This window comes from Delphinapterus leucas, chromosome 5, assembly GCF_059928025.1.
Source record: "Delphinapterus leucas isolate spDelLeu-1000000601 "Yukka" chromosome 5, BTC_Dleu_Yukka2, whole genome shotgun sequence".
Lineage (NCBI taxonomy): Eukaryota > Metazoa > Chordata > Mammalia > Artiodactyla > Monodontidae > Delphinapterus > Delphinapterus leucas.
In genome coordinates, this window is record NC_143133.1 from 97,220,127 (window position 1) to 97,243,265 (window position 23,139).

General features: G+C 42.1%; 2 protein-coding genes across 5 annotated transcripts in view; one reads left to right on the top strand and one right to left on the bottom strand.

Annotated features, from left to right (window-relative positions):
* Positions 1 to 5,008: 5,008 nt before the first annotated feature.
* LOC149749191 (uncharacterized) lies at positions 5,009 to 15,891 on the bottom strand. The gene is made up of 2 exons (XM_089912197.1): positions 12,325 to 15,891; positions 5,009 to 12,104 (listed from the first exon to the last, which is right to left on the bottom strand). Exon 1 carries the CDS (start codon positions 15,575 to 15,577, stop codon positions 15,218 to 15,220), a length of 360 nt encoding a protein of 119 aa, XP_089768323.1. The 5' UTR covers positions 15,578 to 15,891; the 3' UTR covers positions 5,009 to 12,104; positions 12,325 to 15,217.
* Positions 15,423 to 23,139, top strand: part of GPAT3 (glycerol-3-phosphate acyltransferase 3) — a 100,131-nt gene continuing 92,414 nt past the window's right edge. For 2 of the 4 annotated variants that reach the window (XM_089912189.1, XM_022599476.3), the window contains exon 1: positions 15,832 to 16,633. In XM_089912189.1, coding sequence (XP_089768315.1) covers positions 16,493 to 16,633 — 141 coding nt within the window. In that variant the 5' untranslated portion in view covers positions 15,832 to 16,492. Of the gene's footprint in view, positions 15,761 to 15,831; positions 16,634 to 23,139 lie in introns of those variants that run through there. The other 2 variants (XM_022599477.3, XM_089912188.1) reach the window with 2 other exon arrangements.

Sequence of the window (23,139 nt, forward strand, 5' to 3'; positions counted from 1 at the left end):
AAAGCCAATTATTTCTTAATTTTTCTTAAAGTACCATTTTGAGTCTGAGAGAGCTAAACTGGGATTGCCAGGCTGATGATATAATCTGGACCAGCATGCAAACTCCCAATGGTGAGTCTAGTGTAACTGACATCTGGAGCAAGTATGTTGTTTTTTTTTTTAACATTCCTTCCTCTATACAACAAAATTATTATCAGTAATAATCACAAAATGAAGTAAATAATGATAAAGTCCAGAAAAGAATTGCAAACATTGAAACTTTTTTAAAAATTGAACTGTATGTATAATTATTCTAGGAAAAATAAGTAAATAAACATCAAATTAATAATAAAATAAATATTAGAGTACAGAAAAAGACAAAATAGTAGATTAATACTTTTTAATTCCACTGATGTATTATTATTTTTTTTTTTGCAATGGGAGAAACTCATATCTACACATTGGTCTATGTAATAATCAATAGTAATATTACAGTTTTTCCACCAGGGACATAAGTAATGAGGTATAGTCTCATTCTGTTTGGAATTCCTATGAAACCCAGGGATTTATGTTCACTACAATATAACAATTTTAGGAACAATGTAAGTTATTGACCTAGTAGTCAAATAAAGCCAGCACAAAGAATAACAATAAAAATAGGGAGACACTTTAGCTGTGTTATTAGAATCATGTTAGTTATAGGTTTGATGCTTCAGAGGTATGTGCTTGCTTGCTTAAATTGGGATCCAATAGTATTCATCTCTGTTAAATATCTGTGGCATTTTAAATAGATGAGTTAATGAAAACTCAAATCATTTCAGGGAAAGACTGCATTTTTTTACCTTTCTATTTGCATTTTTAGACATCTATTTTTCTCATAGCAGGATCATAGCAGGAATATGGAAAGCAATGATTGCACTTGTGACATCAAATTTTGAACAAATATGCATAAAAATAAATGAGTATCATAAAGGAAAAAATAAGTTATCTTAACAGCATATCATTATTTATATAGTTTCTTCAAAATGAATGGAGTGTGTGATGGCCATAGATGTGCTCCATCTTCTTCAAGAGAACCCACTGCGGGAGTACAGTTGGTGGAAAGCCTCCACCTGCAGCCCCTGTGGATTCTGTGGCCATCCTGCCCCCACCCCCATCCTGACTGCTTCGAATCAATCCATGAGATGTTGGAGGAACTAATGTAGGCCCATTCTTAAGAGATACCAGAGTCCTTCAACAGGGGATTGTGGCTCAAGGACTCCCCGTCAGCCTGGTAGAGATTTTCTTAGCTTGCCCTGCAGCCTGAGACTCCTCCTCCACTGTCTTCTTTCCTTCCGTTTCTCTTTCCCAGGTGTCAGAGAGCTGGCATTCTGAAGCCTCTGCCCGCTTACTCTCACTCTCTCTCCCCATTTATCTTTCACGGGCATTTTCCCCAATGTGTCTCTTACACATTTAATCCTATCTTTGTGTCTGCTTCTCAGCAGAAGGACCCACAAGGACAGAGTACCTGTGTTTTCATACACCTATGAAGGTTTTTCTGAGCCATAAAGATCACAGTTTCAAATTTGTGCCAGTTTAAAAAATAATCTCCAATCACTGATCCAACATGAATATTCATGTTGATCATTTTACAGGTCGAAACAAAATCATTCTCAGGTTTTTTTTTCCAGCTTTATTGAAGTATAATTTAAAAACAAAATTATATAAATTTAAGGTGTACAATGTGATGATTTCATATATATATATATATATATATATATATATATATATATAGTGAAATGATTACCACAATAAAGTTAGTTAATACGTCCATCACCTCACATAGTTGTCATTTTGTGTGTGTGGGGTGAGAACATTTAAGGTTTTCTCTCCTACCAATTTCAAGTATACAATACAGTATTATTAACTATAGTTACCATGTTGTACATTAGATCCCCACACTTATTCATCTTGTAACTCAAAATTTGTACCCTTTGACAAACATCTCCCCATTTTCTCCACCCCTCAACCCTTGAAAACCACCATTCTACTCTCTGTTTCTGAGTTCAACTTTTTTAGATTCTACATATAAAATTCTATATATAAGATCATACGGTATTTGTCTTTCTCTGGAACAAACAGTAAATCTTTTGGCAGCCTTGAACTTTTTTATATAGTAACTCAGTAGGGGCCTGGATGGCCTCAGGGAGTGGGCTTAGGCTGCTAGAAGCTGTGTAAAAGTTTGGTGGTGTTTCCTACTGCAGGGGATTGAATGGAGTATTCAAGCCAAGAGTTTTTTCAGTTCTCAAAAGTTTTAGTCAACCAAGTCCTTATTTCCTAGAGACGCAATGTTGTAAATTGGAATTTCATTCCTGGGAACCCGTTTCATACTACAAATATATCAGAACTGAGGAAGAAATGAAGTAGGGAGAAAACAAATGTAAATCTTTGCTTTTATCAACATGAATTAACTAAATACAATATATGATTCATAACCACAGAAAATGTTTTGAAGCACTTATGAGTGAGGTGTACTGCTAATAGGTTCCCACATCAGTGGCTCTCAAATCACTTAAGAATCACCTAAGATTTATATTTATTGTCAAAAGAGTGCCATGTAAAGAGACAGATATGCACACAGGGAGAATGCCCTGTGAACATGAAGGCAGGAATGGGGTGATGCAAATACAGGCCAAATAATGTCAGGTTGCAGGCAAACCACTGTTACAGGAATGGGGACCCCTTCCAGGGCCCGAGAGTGGGCTCTTGTCTAACACTCAGAAATAAATTGTCCGAGGAGACACGCGTACTGACAAAGCAAGAGACGTTATTGGGAAGGGGACCCCAGGCGGAGAGCAGCAGGGTAAGGGAACCCAGGAGAACTGCACTGCCACGTGGCTCACAGTCTCGGGTTTTATGGGAATGGGATTAGTTTCTGGGTTGTCTCTGGCCAATCAGTCTGAGTCAGGGTCCTTCCTGGTGGTGCACGCATGGCTCAGCCAACATGGATCCCAGCAGGGAGGGTTCTGGGAGGTTGGTAGGACATATGGACTGGCGTCTCCTCTCTCCTTTTGGCCTTTTCCGAATTCTTCTGGCTGGTGGTAGCTTGTTAGCTCCGCGTTCCTTACCAGGACCTCCTGTTCTAAGAGAACTCACGTAAGTGGTTACTATTGGGCCTGGCCAGGGCGGGCAGTTTCCGTCAGCGTTTCCCCTGACACCACCAGAAGCCAGGAAAGGGGCACAGGACAGAGTCTCCCTCCTGGCTCTCAGAAGGAACCAGCCCTGCCCTGCTGAGTTTGCACTTTTAGCCTCCAGAACTGTGAGACAGTGAGTTTCTGGTATCTAAGCCAACTGGTTTGAGGTAATTTGTTAAGGCAGTCCTAGCATATTAATTCATTTCCTAAAGCAGAAGATTATTCTGCTGTTTAAAAGCCTCACTGTGTAATACACCTAATCTTCTACCACCCTAAACCACAACCTCTTCTCCACTCTCCACCAAGATCATGCCCTTTCTCTATAACATTATTTTCTTATATCCCTGCTTTAGTCTGTTTAGGCTGCTGTAACAAAAATACAATAAACTAGGGAGTTTATTAACAACATTTATTTCTTACAGTTCCAGAGGCTGGGAAGTCCAAGATTATAGTGCCAGCAGATTTGGTGTCTGATGAGGGCTTCTTCTCACTGTACCCTCCCATGGCAGAAGAGATGTGTTGCCTTTCTGGGGTCTCTTTTGTAAGGACACTAATCTCAGTCTTGAGGGCTCTGCTCTCCTGACTCAATCAGCTCCCAAAAACCCCAATTCTAGTACCATCACCTGGGGGTTAGGACTAAAACTATGAGTGGTGGGGGGACACACACACAAACATTCAGGCCACAGCAATCCCTTTCATGTCTTCTCGCTTTTCTATAAATCTACGTTCCACCTATTGGCGTTCTAGTTTCTCCATTGTAGAAAGTTATTTTTGCTCCTATAGATTTTTTTTTATCAATATCAACCATTTTTCTAAAATGTGAACATCATACAAATAGAGATTATTTATCTCTCCCCAAACTCCCACTTTATTTTCAATCCCTAGAATAGGCCCAGATCAAAGTTGACACTAAATAAATATTTGAGGAATGAGTACAATTTGGTTCTTAATTATTGACTGTTGGGCTAGTTAGGTGTTTCTTGGATTTTTTTCTTCCTTCAGAAAGATTCTAAGTTCTTTGAGGGCAAGAATCTTGCCTTATACTTTCTTTGTATTCATGAATTCACTCCTAATGAATACCTGCTTTAAATCAGGTACCCTGCTAGCTACTGAAGGTACATTGAATAATAAAATAGATATGGTGTCTGCTCCAATGTAATTTATAATCTAGCTGGAGACGGAAACATTATAGACATAATCTTATATGATGACATAATTACAATTCTGATCAACACTTTGTAGGAAAAATATAGAAAGCTAGAGGCAAGGATAGCTAAGGTACCTACTCCCCCTAGTGTTGGGATCAGGAAAAGTCTTCTCAAGGACCTAAAAGTTTGGAAGGAAAGGGGCCGGGGAAAGAACCAGTGCTCAGGCAAAGGAACGTCAGGGGTGTGGAAGTCCTGACCAAAACTTGGCGAAAGGGTTACCTGAGTTGAGAGAGAAAACTAATATATATTTTGGAATCTTATTTTGACTCAACTGTGAAATGTTTCTTTATTCTGGGATATCACCTGAATGAACCCTTTGATTACACAAATGTAAAGCAAGTACTTACCCTTTGCTTTTAGGAGAGAACTGAAAGAAAAACAAGGACGTAGATGTTTTAGACGGAAGTCTTAGTCAGTGCTTGGACTCTAAATAGTTGTAGATAGTTGAATCATTACTGCATACTGAGACTCATCTGCTTCTGTGGTGAGAAATGTTTCTTGATTTTATTTATACCTAGAGTTGATGGTTACAGCAAAGGGGGCTTTCCCTTGAGGAGGTGGGTGTGGGCTTATTCAAGAATTGCTTGCAGAAGATCCAGAGCTTTTGTCCCAGGGCCAAAGAGCCAGAGCCTTCACCTTATGCTAGAGGAGACAGTAATGGGGAAGAGGCCTGGACTTAGTACAACCTTATCTGTGCTGGAATGCTGATACCATACACACGACTCTAAGACTGCATAACCCCAAATATGCTGATGACTGCTTTCAAAATGACTGCTCCAATAGCAGAGCGGAGCCCACATGCCACAGCTACTGAAACCTGCATGCCTAGGGCCCATGCTCCGCAAGGACAAGCCACCGTAATGAGAAGCCCGCGCACCACAACAAAGAGTAGCCCTCGCTCGCCGCAGCTAGAGAAAGCCCGCAGCAATGAAGACCCAACGCTGCCAAAAATAAATACATAAATAAATTAATTTAAAAAAAAAAGTGGATGGCCACTACTTACTCACAGAGGACTTATGGACCCCTGAGAATATGTCTGTGTCCCCTGTGGGTTCCAGGGACTCCATTTTGAGAAGCACTGGGGAGATGATGGTTTTCACCTGATTGTTTACTCATGGACAAAGTTGGGTGACCAGTTTTCTTTGCATTTAGGTTGAAGTTCTGCCCAATGTGTTGTTAGTCTTTTAATGAGAGCAATATGTGACAGACTAAAATGTAAATAAAACAAAAACGTTTTGGTTTGTTAAAATAACAATAAGAATTGTGGAGATTATTGAAGCCTAGAAATCAATCAGGAAGTGCTTGGCACCGTTATCTCTATCAAGCGTTGCTCAACTAAACTCTGATTTGATAAGGGTCGTGTTTTTCTTCAGGACCCCAGGGAGGGGACAGATAAAGAGTAGTGGGTGAAGCATTATAAATAATCAGACTGTGTTATAACAGTCATCATGGTAGTTGAAAAGATTTTATTTTTAACAGAGGCCAGAGTGCATTGAAGCTATTAGTTAGTCAGCAGGTTGTTTTCTTTTTTATTGTCTTTTGTCAGCCAGTTGCTCTCTGCTCAAAATGCAGAGGTGAACTTTAGCACTATATATTACAGGGTGGTGACAGCCATCCATTAATTAAAGGAAACGTTCCTGATTTGAAAAGGTTTTAACTTATGAACATGCAGAATGGAAGACTCCAAGACTAATTCTGGGATAAGATTGACTGTTTAACTACTAACCTACTTATTTTTATTCTGCCTTAGTGAAGGGAAGGTATGTTCCTGAATAATATTTAAAATACTAGTTTCCATTTATTACCACTTGCCCAAATATATAATTCAGAGCTGCCTTTGGTCTTTTAAATTTTTTATTTTTAAAAGTTTAAAAAATTTTCCCTGACATGTGAATACTTTAAGGAAAGAGACAGAAAATCAATCTCTATGACAAGTTTTCCAGTCATGAATGAATTTCAGTGTGGGATTGATTAGACCATTAGAGAATTATACATCATGAAACCATGCCTGGAATCACCAAACAAGCAAGACCTATGTACACGCATATATGTGTGTGCATGTAGATACGGTGCAATACTTTCACCAGAGAGATGAGTACTTTACCCACTCTCTCTAGAGAGTAGCTAGATGATGTATCAGCATCTGAGCAAAATGTTGTTATTATCCAGAAAATTCAAATATAAAGCCAATTAAAAAAATCTGTTAAAGGTTTTAGTGGTTATTATAATAATGTAATGATCCTTACAAAATTGGAGCCATATTTTGGGAAGATTGATAAGTTATGGATACTACTGGGGATAAAAGTGATTACAACTGTCTGAGGAAGAAGACCCTCCCTAAGTGAACCATTTCTTAATGGAAAATTTTGCCAACATTCTTATTATCCTCCACTTTTATTTTCCTTTGTTATCATCTCTCTCCCCTTCCCCAGAGGTGCCAAAATCTATGGTGAGGTCTTCTGTCTTAATATTGTTCTGGAGACACAGGGCACTTGGCCATCAAACTCCTTCTCTAATCTTTCTAACAAAAAATAAAATAAGAAAGAAAGGAAGAAAGAAGAGAAAAGAAAAACAAATAATGAAATCTAAATAATGATGAATAATGAAATCTAAATAATGATGAATACTGAAATCTAAATAATGGAATCTAAAGCTTTGGTGGTGATGGGGTAATAGAATTCCTGGTGGAAGAAATTCTGTCTAATCAGGACTAGCTGAAATTTAACTATATTCAAATTTAAATAACTACTGAAAGAAGCTGGGCAGGTAATGAAAATGAGGAAGTAGGCTGGGATTAAGAAAAATTTTGATGAGTACTTAAGTAAAAAGTACATGTCATTTTCTCCTTAAGTCCACTCTACTATAAGAAATACATCAGTGCCATGGTGATGACAAAAGACCACAAGGGGGATGGACATAGAGTACACAGGAGAGGTTATGTCCTATAGGAATGGGAGCTCAGTGCTGCCTGATTCTAAGAGAATCCAGAAATTCTAATCTTAGTGTGAATATTTTAATATGTGGGCAATCAATTCAAATTTTCTAAAAAACATTGTATGGATCATTGTAAAGGCCCTCTGGTTTCTGACTGCTGATTTACATATAACCAGTGAATAAATGGATTGGGAAGAGGAGAGCCTGGGCTTTCTTGTCAGAGACTTTTTTCTGTCAGTGTACATAATCCTTGAAGCCACACTCTTGCCCTTTTGGGGCATTCTGTTCAATTTAGCAAGTGTGCATTGAGTATATCACTATATCATAACAGTGTGCCCTGGGATGAAACATTTTCGTCATTGGTTCTTACTTTGGAGACTTGATCTGAACATTTGTATGTTCAGATATCACGTCCTATCACAGTGGTTCCCAATCAGACTGTAGATTAGAATTCAGAGGGTCACATCCTGGATCCAAGAATTAGGTTCTAAGGCCATCCATAAAGAAAAAGTTGGGTATGTCAAAATTATCCTTGAAAAGTTACCTGGGAATGCTCCATCATGGAGACTGATAGACTCTATCACCGTGTCAGTTTTTCCTTCAGTACTGGAATAGGTTCACTGTTTCCTGGACTGAGCACAGATGAACTAGTTGCTTGACTTTCAGGGCTAAGCTCTTAAAAACATGCACTCTAGCATTAAACACCAGAATCACAGTCAGTGGAGGAAATGTTCACACTTTTAGAGACCTCCCAGGAACTGAGAACTTCAGAAGGAAAAGCAGATTTATGTTCCTCATCTGAACATGTTACCTACTATTCAATTTTGGCTCTTCTCATTATTTTAGTCATAAAATTTAATTCAAATAAATTAAATGAGACATAAAGTACGGCATGAGGTATTAGGCAGCTTCACTTTAAGTAATGTGCCTCCATGCACTGTCATGTTTTTGTTGGAGAAATACTTTTATGTAGGTCAGTAATTCTCAAAGGATAGCTCAGGGACTCCGGAAGTCCTTGAACCCCTACAGGGCATGAAGTCACAACTGCTTTTATAGTAATATTTAGAGGTTATTTTACTTTTTTACTCTTATTTTCTCACATGTGTGATTGACGGTCTTTTTGATGTGTACACCTGGTCAGGCTCCTCAGTTACTTAATCAAACACTAATCAAGGTGCTGCTGTGACATTATTTTTTATAAGTGATTAAAGTACATAGCTGACTTTAAGTAGGCGAGATTATCCTAGATAACCTGGGTGGGCCTGGTTAAAGAAGAACAGAATCTCAAGAATGAGTTTTCTGGAGTTCATTTTCTAATTTAACTAGACTTAAAGACACTAATGCCTCTATTTTCAGTGCTAGAAAGGGCACTGGTAGTCCATTTCATAATATGTAAGAGATACCCAAAATATGGCCATTGGATACTTCTAATCAATAGCAGGAGAAGGCAAAGTTCTGGGTGACCATGTATTAGCTATTTTAGAACATTTTAGTCAAACTGAGGAATATGATGAAATTGGCTAGTTGCTCCTAACTGCCCTTCAGCAGGGAAGAGAAAAAGCCTTCAAATTATCAGGTTGAACTTCACATAAATGGTCTGAAAGCTTCTATATCTGCCCAGAAGGAAATCCTTATCTCCTATAGATACTGGCCAAGATTTCTGAAAACCAAACCTAGAGTCTCATCCTTCAGTGGCTGAACTACAACACAAAAGTGAGGGCATTGATTGGGAAGAAACAGGATCCTGAAAATTGGCATGGGGACATCTATGGGCAGATCTTGATGAAACTAGGAACACAGAACTCCTCCCCTAAATTCTGCTGAGTCATCTTTGCCAGTAGAAGCAGCTTTCTACCTCTGTCCAAAGAACCTGTAATGGCCTCCCCTGAAGTACTTGCCCTGCAAGACACTGCTGATCCTCCTCAGGACCTAACTCTGTCACTCTTTGCTTCTAGAACTGTAATTAAACTCAAGTCCCGGCAGGCCCTGAAAGGTGAGGTACAAAGTATGAGGTACCTCCATGAGAAGGTGAGCTATGCTCCAAAAGAACTGAATGATTTTTCCAGTTTATACAGGCAGAAATCTAGGGACTCTGCATGGAAATGGATATTAAGGGTGTGAGAGCATGGTGGGAGGAATAGAAAGTTGGATCAGGTGGAATTTATTGAGATGGACCCACTAAGCAGAAATTCTAGATTTCGTGTTTTAGCTCAAGGGGTTAGAAAGAACTCTAACAGTTTGATTTGTTATTGAAACATGGATCCATAAGTGGTCTACACTGAATAAGTTCAAATGCCAGAATTGTGTTGGTATACTGTAGAGGAAGCATCCAAAGGCTTAGGGAGATGGAATGTTAGAGTGGGTTTATCATGTAAGACCTGATCATTCACCCTGGGAAGGCCCAAAGACATACCTTTTACCTCAGCTTTGAGAAACGTGTTTGTGAGAGGAGCCCCAGAATCTTTGAAGAGCTCGGTGGTTGCTCTTCTCTGTAGGTCAGAATTTACAGTGGGAACTGCTACTATTCAACTAGTGTCCCTAAATGCAATGAGGATAGCAGGACTCCAAGAAGCCAGGTACCAAGTGGCTGTATTTGATTACCAAAGACAAAGTGAGTACGATTGTAATGGGCAGCAGAGTCAAAGTATAGAGTAATCAGAATAGTCTGACTCAAAGAAACCTGTGGCGTTGAATAACTGATCAAAAGAAATAGATGGCAATCAACTAAATTCTCAGTTGTATAAGTGGAAAAGTTCTAGGTTAGTCAACAGATGTCTAACTCAAATCCCCAAAGAGTCACAATCTCTTGATTAATTCACAAACTTTAGCCAGTTTACAGACCCAGAACCACTTGAAAGAAGGGGAGGCCGGGTCCCCTTGAAGACTGCCAAAGTTTTATAATGTTATTCTGTTTCCCAGTCTTCTACAAAGGGACCTAAGGCCATTTATCAGGGTGACTGCTCTTTGAAGAAAGGGAAATAATCAGACTTTTCAGGGATTACTGGACACTATTTCTGAAGTGACACTAACTGCTAGAGACCCAAAATGTCACTCTGGTCTATCAGTGAAAATAGGAGCTTGTGGATGTCAGGTGAACAATGGTGTTTTAGCTCAGGTGCATCTAACACTGGGCCCAATGAATTCCCGAATCCATCCTGTGGCTATTTCCCCAGTTCTGGGATGCATAATTGGAATAGACATACTCAGTAACAGGCAGGATCCCCATGTTGGATCCCAAACTTGTGGAGTGAGAGATTTGGATGAGAGGTCAGGAGAGTGGTGTGCAAAAGGCAGGGTGTGGGAGGATGAGAGTGGGGCTGGGGCACTGTGATGTGATCAAGCAACCAGATAAGAAGCTCTGCAGAAACCAGGGGAAGGTGAGAAAGGTTTTGCTGGAATGTCAGGGAGTTAAAGTTGGAGTGCTTTAAGATCCAGCCTAAGATATTTGATATATTTGGACTTTAATTTGTGACCATTAGGGAGTCACTGCTGGCTTTGAACAAGAGTGTGGCATGAAGTAAAACTCTGTGCAGGTGGAAGGGGCAGAAGAGTGGGAAGGAACTACAGATAAATGACACAGTTCCTGGTATTAAGCAGTTTACAGTGGGATGATGAAGCAAATACACAAATCAAGGTGGGGTATGATGAAGTCCCAAGAAAGGTGTGAAATGAGAGAAAAGAGAGGTCTCACACAGAGACTGCAGACAAGAAATGCAAGACTTGTCTGTTCAAAAAATGCTTCAGCAATCTGCTACACCCCCAGATTTCTCCTTTGCCAGTGCGGATTCCTCCTTCTTAAATTAAATCAATATCTGCCATTTGGCTCCAACTATGACATCTTATTTGCCATAGGCATCTATTCATGAGAGTATTGACATTTGCTCAAAGCTTTGTAGCCTAAACTCCTCTGTTCACAATTGCTGTCAAAGCAGGGGTATGGAAAAAGATGCAGATAATACAACAAGTCCTCAGGTAAGGAGGAGCTCTTCAGAATCAATTCTTCTTGCGTTGGCTCCTGGAGAATTACCTGGACTCCCACGGTCTTTTCCTGTTTATTTATTTATTTAGTTTTATTCATGAAGTAACTAACAATGTTGTGTTAGTTTCAGGTGTAGAGCAAAGTGTTTCAGTAATATATATATATTTTTTCATATTCTATTTTCATATTCTTTTCCATTATAGGTTATTACAAGACATTGAATATAGTTCCCTGTGGTATACAGTAGGTCCTTGCTGTTTATCTATTTTATATATAGTAGTGTGTATCTGTTAATCCCAAACTCCTAATATATCCCTCCTCCCACCTTTCCCCTTTGGTAACCGTAGGTTTGTTTTTCCCATGGCCTTTTGTCATTAGTTAAATATAAAACTCCCCTCTTGTCCGAACTCTAAGGGCTTGCTACTCAAGGTGTGTCTGTACATCAACGACATCAGCATCACCTGGGAGCTCTTAGAAAGGCAGAATCTCAGGCCCCATCCTAGCCCTAGGAAGAATCTTTAATCCCAGGAGCCCCAGGGATTCCTACCCACTTTAAAGTTTGAGAAGCTCTGGACTACCTGCTAATCCCTCTTCTTCATTCTCCTATACAACTTCATTTGGCCTCAGATGTTAACAAGGGGTCATGCATGGACTTGACAGTTTTATCAAAAGTCTAACATTTTAAGACTGGAAGGGATCTTAGAAATTATGTAAGAATAAGGGAACCATGTGATTTTTCACTCAAACCAGGACATTTTTGAGAGTGAAAGGAAGCGTCATTAAAAATATATGCCAGGGACTTCTCTGGTAGCTCAGTGATTAAGAATCCACCTGCTGGGGCTTCCCTGGTGGCGCAGAGGTTGAGAGTCCGCCTGCCGATGCAGGGGACATGGGTTCGTGCCCCGGTCCGGGAAGATCCCACATGCCGGGGAGCAGCTGGGTCCGTGGGCCATGGCTGCAGGGCCTGCGCGTCCGGAGCCTGTGCTCTGCAACGGGAGAGGCCACAACAGTGAGAGGCCCGTGTGCCGCAAAAAAAAAAAAAAGAATCCACCTGCTAATGCAGGAGACATGGGTTCGATCCCTGGTCCTGGAAGATCCCACATGCCATGGAGCACCTAAGCCCGGGCACCACAACTACTGAGCCTGTGCTCTAGAGCCCACGAGCCACAACTGCTGAGCCTGCGAGCCACAGCTACTGAGCCTGTGTGCCACAATTACTGAAGCCCGTGTGCCTAGAGCCCGTGCCCTGCAACAAGAGAAGCCACTGCAATGAGAAGCCCGCACACCACAACGAAGAGTAGCCCCTGCTCGCTGCAACTAGAGAAAGCCTGCACACAGCAACAAAGACCCAATGCAGCCAAAAAACAAAACAAAATATATATATATATACACACACACACACATATGCCAGGACAACAGGTGAAAAACAGGATTGTCTCGAACAACCTCATTACTGAGTATATACTATCAGCTAAAGTTTAAATGTATAATCTCAAGTCCCAATAACAACCTCTCCAGGTAGGTGTTATTATCCCCAGTTTACAGATATGGTAAGAGTAGGGGGGTTGAATTGTAGCCTCCTAAAAGATATGCCCAACTCCTAACCTGCCAATGTGACCTCATTTGGAAAAAAAAAATTCTTTGCAGATTAAGTATAATTAAGTGAAAAATCTAAAGATGAAATCATCCTGCATTAGAATGGGCCCTAAATCCAGGGTGATAAGTGTCTTCATAAGATAAAAGAAGAAAAGGCCATGTGAAGACTGAGGCAGTGAGTATGCTGCCACAAGCCAAGCAACACTGGTAGCTACCCAAGAAGCTGTAAGAAGCAAGGACAGATTCACCCCTAGAACCTTTGGAGGGAGCTTGGCCCTGTAGGCACCTCCATTTCAGACTTTTGGCTCCTAGAACTGAGAGAATCAATTTGTGTTGTTTAAAGTCACTAAGTTTGTGGTAATTTGTTATGGCAGCCCTAGGAAACTAATATAGTGAAGGGAGTTGTAAGTGCAGGAAGGGAGGGAGGATCCTTCCTAGGTTTAAATGAAAGAGCCTTAAGGTGTGCAAAAAAGGGCAGGTGAGGTGAGTGAAAGGGAGCCTGGGGACCACCACCATTACTTCTTCCCTCTCCCTCCCTCATCACTGCAGAGATGAACCTATCTTGGCTCTCCTGTGTTTTAGGTGAGATAAAGATGGAGAGCTTGGGCTTCTCTGGTGGCGCAGTGGTTCAGGGTCTGCCCGCCAATGCGGGGGACATGGGTTCGAGCCCTGGTCCGGGAAGATCCCACATGCTAAGGAGCAACTAGGCCCGTGTGCCACAGCTGTTGAGCCTGTGATCTAGAGTCTGAAAGCCGCAACTATTGAAGCCCATACACCGCAACTACTGAGGCCCGAGTGACTGGAGCCTGTGATCTGTGACGGGGGAGGCCACCGCAGTGAGAGGCCCGCACACGGCAATGAGGAGTGGCCCCTGCTCCCCATAGAGAAAGCCCATGTGCAACAATGAAGACCCAACGCAGCCAAAAAAAAAAAAAAAGAAGGTGGAGAGCTTTTACACTTGCACCAAGCTGCCTTCGATGTTTGCACACAGCTTTGTCCTTAACAGAGCAATTTCAAACTCATAATCACATTTGACACTAAAAAGAATCCATTTTACTCATGAGAAAGCTGAAGCACAGAAGACTAAACGAATTGTTCAAACTTACAAGTGTCTGTGTCAGTCTGGAGTCAGTCTAAGACTTCAGACTCCACGTTATTACCATTCCACCATTCCGTTATGGGACAATAATTCTTTTCTTTTTAAAATTTTTATTCATTTATTTATTTTTTGGCTGCATTGGGTCTTCATTGCTGGCGCGGCCTTCCTCTACTTGCAGCGAGCAGGGGCTACTCTTCGTTGCAGTGTGTGGACTTCTCATTGCTGTGGCTTCTCTTGTTGCGGAGCACGGGCTCTAGGCATGCGGGCTTCAGTAGTTGTGGCACATGGGCTCAGTAGCTGTGGCTCGCGGGCTCTAGAGCACAGGCTGAGTAGTTGTGGTGCACGGGCTTAGTTGCTCCGCAGCATGTGGGATCTTCCCAGACCAGGGCTCAAACCCGTGTCCCCTGCATTGGCAGGCGGATTCTTAACCACTGTGCCACAAGGGAAGTCCCTTATGGGACAATAATTCTTACATAAAGAATAAACCAAAACCAAAGAAGTAAACCTCGTTCATGAAATTTGGTTATGAGCAACAAGAAATCATTGGAGACTGTGGGCACTCAGCTCCTCTGTCTGGATGGGCAGAAAAAGGCCATCCTTAAACGAAATTACCTGCACTGAGACTTGTTGGGTAAACTTTGGTACAATCATTCAGCATTCCTTAGTCATCTTCCTTTGAGGAAATAAAAGGAGGGTAAGAACTTTGCCTGAATGTATGGTGTTAAATGAGTCAATATAACCTTTGAAGTTTTGTGCTAAATATTTGTTTGTTTCCAGCAAAGACTTTGGACGAATTTTGGCATGTGTGGTTTTTTGTTGTTGTTGTTTTCGTAAAATGGCAGACTATGAAGAGGTTTAATTTTGAGAAGCCAAGCGCCTGAAACTTCTTCATTCTCAGCTTGGTTTTTAGGACCAAGTTACAGTTTTTTTCCCTTCCTAGTGGGGTAAGGAGTTGTGATACCTGCCTTGCAGGAGGTGCAGAAGCCAAATATTTACATTCTTTGCAGGGGGTTCTCCTCTCTTCCGCTCTCCATTTCCTCCACACCCTGGGCCGAGGCAGCCTCTTTCGCAGTATTTGTTGTCAACACTCTTTGAATTCAGTTTGCTTGCCGTCCCAGTTTTTCTAGCTTGAAATTACACCCGAAAGAGACCTGTACGAGATTTTGGTCCCATTCAGTGACGATCTGGAAACGCTGGGAGCCTGATTTTCTTATCTACTACATCTCAACATCCCTTCTTATGCTTACTCTTAAAAACAGATCAGGTTTCTAAGAGGCATGAACCGCAGTGAAGTAAACACCCGTACAAGCTTTTTGCCCTTTACTGTTCTAAGAAGGGCTAACGAGGCAGCGATGCGGGCACTGAATTCCCTGGAAGCGCGCGTCAGCTGGATGAAGCTTGCGGGGGCCTGGTGTTTTTCTGTCGCTCCTGTGAGAATCGTGTTGGGTGAAAGGTAGGGGAAGCTGTAGTTGGAATCTTGCCCCAGGAAGAGAGCGACCCTCGGCGGAAGGATTTCTGTGCCAAGGGAACGGCGGCTGAGCCGGGAAGGCGACTCGTGGAGAAAACTTTCCACTTTCAGGAAGAGCAAGATCTCGCCCGGCAGCCCCATAGAGTAGGGAGGGGAAGGAGGAGGGAGAAGAGGGAGTGGGAGACCTGGAAGCGGAGGAAGCCGCAGCTCAGCAGCGCCGCGGGCATTTCCCTCTCCTTGACAGCCCTGCCGAGAGGTCGTTTTATACCCACACAAGCAGGACCTTCTCAAGCGTTCCGGACACGTCAGTAGTTCATTCCGGGGGTGAGAAAATTCTAACGTGTTGCAGATGAAAACTCTGTTCCCTGAAGAACCTCCGCTGGGAGTGCTGGCGAGGCGGGGCGCGGGGAAGACTGGAGGCCGCCCGGGAGGCTGCGGCGCTTTCCGTGCAGATCCCTACTAGAAGCTCCCCGTTGGGTGGCGGAGGAGGTGGGGCGAGGGCAGGGTGCAGAAATTGGGCGCTGGGCGTCCGAGCCAGCCCACCAGCAGCGCAGTCCTGGACCAGGCGTCAGTTCCGCCAGCGGCTGGTGTGAGGTGGTGCGGTGCACGGCGCCGCAGGGATCCTCGTTCCGGGAGGGCCTCCGTGACTCAACGCTGAGTTGCCCCAATCACCACCCAACTGAAATCAGGCACAGGGTGGGACACGTTCCCCGCTGCGCTCGCGTGTCTCCACGCTCACCCCCAGCCCTGGTCGCCTGGCGGGCGCTACCAGGTCTGCGCAAGCGGCAGCAGGGGACCTGGGCCTCCAGCTCAGAAAGAGTCAGCCGGCCGCGGCGAGGTGGAGCCCGAAGAGGAAGGAAATTGCTGTCCTCCTGAAAGTTTTTCCCGTCCTCTCTTGTTTTCCCTGCAGAGGTGAGTGGCAGGCGGCGGCGGCGCTGACTCCGGGGAGCCGGGCCCCGCACCTCTGCTCCTGGAGCTGCCAACCGACTAGCTGGGGACAGGGAAAGCTGTCGCGCTCGGACCTCCTCCGTGGACCCCTTCTGGGTGCGCCGAGCCATGGATAGCGCGGAGCTGGCCGGGAAGATCGTTTACACCTGGCTGACTCTGGTGCTCGGCTTCATACTCCTGCCTTCGGCCTTTGGGTTGTCTTTGGGCATCTCCGAGCTCTACATGAAGATCCTGGTGAAAACTTTAGAGGTGAGTGCATGGGGGCATGCCGCGGCCCCTCCTCCGAGGACTTTAGGGAGATCCCGGGGCGATGCGAAACGAAGGTAGAGCTGAAAGACGAGTAGACGCGAGGGGACCAGTGGGGAAAGTCAGTGGTCTGGAGGGGTGTGCGTTTTAGTTTATTCGCGGCTGCATCCCTCCTCTCCCGCAGAGCTGGAGGGATTCGGACTAAAACCACTGGACCACCCTGTTGTTGCTGTGGTTGGAGGCAGAATTACCTACACCCCCTGCTGTTGTTATTATGATTTTTACTGATCAGAATATCAATGCAACCACCTTTTCTATCACCGAATTTCTTTATATCCTTTCTGCGGGGCAGCTGTCACCTCAGTGTCCTTAGTTTTTCCAGCCCCAGGTTTCAGAGGTCCTTTCGTGGACTAAGGCATCCTGTCCAGAAAGGCATCACGTTCTAGTGTATGCTCAATATAAGAAACCAATTGCTGGATGGTAGAAAGAAGTCTGATTATATTTTAACGGAGTCATGGAAATTTAATCTAACCAATGGCACTTGAAATGTCATTGAAAATCTATATTCCTTGACCTCAACTCTAAGTGGGCCTGATGGGGAACAACTACAGCTTACCCTTAATACAGGGCTTTATTAAATCACAGAGGGTTCCCTGTTAACCCCCTCATCAGATGCTCCCCAAAGCCTTGGAAGGTAGGGAGAGCAAGTGTTATTCCCCCTTTTACAGGTAAGGAAACTGAGACTCTGAGAAGTTCAGTGGTTTGCTTGAATTAAGTGGTGGAGACAGGAGTCTAAACTGAGGAGAGGGCCTGCAGCTATTGGTTAATAGTGCAGACTTTGGATGCAGATTTGCTTTGATTTGGTACCAAAATCCCAGCTCTGCTTCTCAGTATATGACCATAGGGAAGTCACCTACTTCTTGTGCTTCATTTGCCTCATCTATAAAATAGGAGTAACAATAACAACTATTTCCATAGGGTTGTTTAAGTGAGTTAAAATATGTCAAGCATCCTAGAATGGTATCTGTATGTGTTTGCTACTATTAAAAGAATAATATTATTCTTATTATTAATAAAGTAATAATATTATTACTTAGATTCTAGCATCCTTGTTTCTGTAGCTACTAAAGTACCTTCTAATAAGGTTCGCAGTTTTCTGCCCTTATTCTATGTCTGCCCCCAGGCGTGGCTTTATTTGCTCTTCTCCCTCAGGCAGGAGGGTGGCTCCCAGATATACATCTCTAATCTTTTATCTCTTACCTGGAGATTACCAGCAGATCTCCCACCAGCTAATCTCCTGCAAATCTATTCTAGCTGCTTATCTCCTGTTTTACCCCACATTTTTGTTGTACTTCTCTTTGTGGCTATTTTTCTGTCTAGTCTTTGAAGTTATATTTGATTCTTCATCCTCAGCCCTCATGTTTTAAAAGTTCTGTTGTTTCTACTTGGGAGATATTTCACAGTCTTGAACTTATCTTGTCGATGTCACACTCTGAACTTGGTCACACTCTACTGTGAATTTCTTAGCTACCTCTTACTGTTAGATCTTCAGAATACTGTCCCCATAGCAGTTGATTCTCTTCAGCTGGTGTTCACTCTTTCTCGGAACTGAAATGATTGAACTGTTCTCCCATGTAGCAATGTCTTTTGGAATTGATACCCCAAGTGAGGATAGAGTAAAGTAAGTTGCACACCCTGTCTTCCAGGTGCTGACTCCTATATGCTTGCTTGAGTAAGTCAGGATACAGCTAAAGAAATGTCAAGGAGAGAGGCCTGCTAGTTGCTGTTAGCCTGGCGAATAACTATTATACTTTGAAGGGATGTCTCCAGTCCAGGGTCTGGCTTCAGTGTGGCAGGGCCTCAAGTTTTAATTTTTGTCCATCTAGACTTGAAGAGACTTAGAGTTGCACTCCTTGTTAATCAAACTCTCAAGAATGCTAGTTTTCTAATTATAGTGGGAGATACACCACCTAGCTTGGAAACCAGGTAGATGGCAGCATAAGGAACCATCCTCTTAGCTCAGACCAAAGTTATTAGGTCAGAGAGATGCTTGGCATATATGGAATTAGAATGGGGATTCATTTTGTGAGCCAACTCTGACTTGGTGGTAGCTGCCTGGAGTGCCTGTGTTTGGAAGCAGCTGGGACCCTCAGGAAAGAGCTATCATTCCATAGCGATATCTGCTTTAGGCACAGAAGAGGGAGATGGCAACCCAGGGTTTTCCATCCTCTAACCAGAACAGCGTTAGATGTTTCAGAGACATTTCTGTTAGGCAGAGGTTGGTACAGTGGATTGCTTTTTTTTGCCAACTATGGGGATAATTCTCTTAAAAAGTGTGCTGGTTGTTTAATATTAGAACATCTTTAGATCTGGAAACATACCCTGCCTTTTTGTAGAGTCCATTCAAGGCCCCGCCCTTCTGCTACTCATTATTCTTTAGTATGTTCTCAACTGATTTGCTTCTTTCTTTCTTTTGCATTCCAGTCCCAAGAATATTCTTTGGGCTCTTTGATTGGAATTAGCTATTTCACAGGTTTCCTTGGTCACAATTTACACACCATTTTAAAAGGTCATTTAGTTTGGTACATGATGTGTTTACTTTGATAAGTTTTCTTGACAATGGTTAGATTTTTTGTGATCATAAACTCAAATTCTGGAAGTTGCAATGTGTGTGGGGTACCTTCAGAATAGCTGACTGTGGTAACTGCTAATTGTCAAGTAACTCAGCCAGCTATATGCTCTTCTTGGGCCCTTTCTTAGCTCATCAGTTCAGGTAATAATTATTTATTGAGTACCTACTGAATGCTGCCTTCTGCATTGCTGAATATCTCTAGATGTGTTCATAGGTCCCTGATATGGCAAGCTGCTTGAGGGTAAGGCTTGAATTCTTAGCCTAGAGTAAGTGTAGTGATTCTCTAAACCAGTGATTTTCAAGGGGTATATAACAATTTCTTAGGAGTATATATGCCAATATGGTAGCAGTATATTAGGGAAAATTGTTTTAGGAATACAAACCATGAAAAGTAAAACTTTTGGCTGAGAGGATTTGTAGAGGGTAGTCCATCTGCATGGTGGGATGTATATATCTGAATCTCTGGGAGAGTGTGTGTGAATTTTTTATGTTTGTCAAACAGGAGCATGGATTAAAGGTTGAAATATGCTGTTCTCAACCCTGCAAGGTTAATGATGCTTCCTATTCATTGACCTAAGGATTGCTATTCATTGGCCTAAGGTTCATAGAGGGAAATAAAGAATGGGAAGAGAATATAGGATTGATGGAGAAGAAGAAGGCAGGGGAATGATATGTAAATTATCTAATCTAACCAGATAATACAAACAATAGACAGAGAAGATAAATGTTAATGGACTGATTTTTCCCTCAGCTTTTGAGGAATAAGTTGGATGCATGAACAACTTACTCCAAATTTCTGGCATTGTAACCTTGGGCAAATCACTCAACATCTCCACCTTAGTTTCTACATGTGTATACAGGAATATGCCTCACAGAGTTATTGTGCAGATTAAATGAAGAGAGGTGAATAAAAGCACTTGATACATAGTAGGTGCTCAAATCTTAGTGGAGTTTGAATTGGAACACTCTTTGGTTGTGTTTTTTTGGGGTTTTTTTTGCTCCTGTGTGGCTAAGATTTAACCTACCTTCAGATCTTTGATGGGTCAGCACACATACATACTCAGAACAGCCTACTCCTGCCTTTTATTTTAGTTATTATTCTTTCCCTTACCATTTCCCCCATCTACCAATTAGTTTTCTGTCATTTTAAAAAGGCAGGTCAATAATTTTCAGATGATAAACACCTCTTATTATAACACTCAGGTATTATCCCTGGTGTTGGAAATATAATAAATCTGCTAGAAGGCCATGACTCTTTATGACAGAAAGTAATAATAAAGAAAAGCTACCAAAGCAATATGCTTTTCAGATAACTTAATTCTGCAGCACCTCTCTGGGTTAGGGTCTGTTATTATTCCCATTGATAGACTGGAGAATGGAGGTTCAGAGAGGTGATTTGTCTGGCCAGTGGCATACAGCTGTCAGTGGTAGAATCAGGATTTTAATCTGAATCTAGAGCCTGAGTTCTACTCTGCTAAAATGACAGACTCTGCTGAGAGACTTTTGTTTTGCTACAGATGATGGCCAGCTATTATTTGAGTAAGCCTAATATTTTGAATTTTTATATAATTTTATACATTTTTCCTTTCCCTCTATTTAGTCAATTCTTAAATGTCTTTTTAGTGGGAAAACTGAAAGTTGAATTGTCTAGGTGACAGTGTCTCGTTTTTGCAAGCTTTTGGCCTAAGCTTTAAAAATTATACTTAACCCTTTATTTTGGTGAATTGTGGACAGCTACTTATTTTCTTCCAAGAGGATTTTGAAATTAAGTGGGGGTGAAAACCAGATTGAAAGTTGTCACCCTTCTTGGTAGGGGTAGTGAGATGGGGAGTGGTAGCCAGGATTGTTCGAAGCTGCTATCTTCAGGGCCCTTTGCAGACAGAGCTGCGTCTTTCCTGGTGCCTTGAGGTAGATATGTCCTGAGATACCTCAAGAGATTTAGAACCTCTGAAGAGATATTCTTCCTCTGTATATGGGCTTACCTGATCAGCTAGAGAAGCTGGCGTAGTGAAAGAGAAATAGCTATTTATTGGGAGATGCACTGATGGTCTGGAAAACAAACTGATCATTTTGGCACCTATATAGATGTAGGGAGGGAGGAGAAAGCCAATGTTTTTCTACCTTGTGGCCGATTGTGTGATGGTCATTGGATAGATTATCTCCTTTAATCTTTACAACAACCCTTGGTATTGTTCAGAGATGATGAAACTTAGACCCCAGGAGGTTAAAGTCTTGTCTGAGATGATTACAGCAAGGAAGTGACAGAACTGCAGTTCACGTGTACTTCTGTCTGTCCAGCTGCAGAGCATAGGCACTTGGTCATTTTCACTGGAGAGTTAGCCCAAAGAAGAAAACCACTTTCCAGCACAAATTCCTTTTGGCATTAAGTGACTTCTCCTCCAACCTTAAAACTTGCTAATCTTGAACATTGTAACTACATTTTGGAGGATAGACCTCAGAGTTAGCATTTCAGGAGAGGGTCTGTCTTCTGAAACTTCTGATGATGGCACAGGGAGCTCTTTGGAGCACATCATGTTATTGGAGGAATGCCCCATATTAGTTTGCTGCCATAACAAAGTCCCATAGACTGGGTGGCTTAAACCATGGAAATTTATTTTCTCACAGTGTTGGAGGATAGAAGTCCAAAATTAAGGTGTCAGCAGCTTTGGTTTCTTCTGAGGGCTCTCTCCTTAGATTTAGATGGTGCTGTCTTGCTGTGACCTCACATGGTCTGTCTTCTCTGTACATGACCCTGGTTCTTTTCCTCTTGTTATAAGGACACCAGTCATACCGGATTAGGGCCTCACCCTAAGGGCCTCATTTTAACTGAGTCACCTCTTTAAAGGCCCAGTTTCCAAATATAGTCACATTTTGAGGCACTGGGCGTTAGGGCTTCAACACATGAATTTTTGGGGCGCTTTGTGTGGGACACAATTCAGCCCATAATAGCCAAAGAATACTAATGTTTTCCATCTTATAAGCATGGACTAATTGTTCTAGTCTAAGGTAATTACCATTTATATAAAATATAAAATCACATGCCCACAATGAAAAAAGTGAGCTCCAGGATAAGGATGATTGATTGTTGACAAAGTTTTATTTTAATCATGTCTTAGGTCTCCTTACAACTGATAATAGGTAACAAGGCTTTAACGTGAAAAACTGTGGAAATAAACCTTTACCTCTATTGAGAAGAGATGGGAGGTAAAGTCCGGAGTTTGAGAATTCCTGCCTAGATCAGCAAGGAAGAGAAAAGGACGCAACCAGATTAAGACTCTGAGCCTATTATCATTTGTGACTTGCCACTTGAAGCTGGGAAGATTAAGCCTCTATTCATAGGCTGTTTTCTAAGCACCCATGGCATGTTCCTACTTTGCTCTTTGGGATGTTGTGCAGGGGTCCTGACGTAGTCAGATCATGCTTTGCTCCTTGACCTTCGTGTACATGTTTTAGGTTATTTATTCTCTACTACTTATTTTCTTATTTATTTGAGAAAAAATGTTTACCTCTCTGCTTGAGCCCTTCAAGCCCAGCAACAACTGAGGTTTTTGCCTTGACATATTTAATAAATTCTGTCTTTTTGCCCCTTCAAGAGTGCCTAAGTCGTAATTATAATTATAGTGCCTTTTACCTCTTGTTTTGCTCTTCTCCCACCTCCCCAAATAAGGTCAATTTAGACATTGTTAGCTTCTAGAATTGTAGTCATCTAGATAATATATAGAGAGATTTTAAAAATTAAGTTATTTATTTATTTATTTTTGGCTGCGTTGGGTCTTTATTGCTGTGCGCGGGTTTTTCTAGTTGAGGCGAGTGGGGGTTACTCTTTGTTGTGGTGTGCAGGCTTCTCATTGCGGTGGCTTCTCTTGTTGCGGAATAC

Bases quoted from the DNA above. Each gene is read 5' to 3' on its own strand.
- LOC149749191 (XM_089912197.1), bottom strand. From the start codon at position 15,577: ATGGGGCTGCCGGGCGAGATCTTGCTCTTCCTGAAAGTGGAAAGTTTT.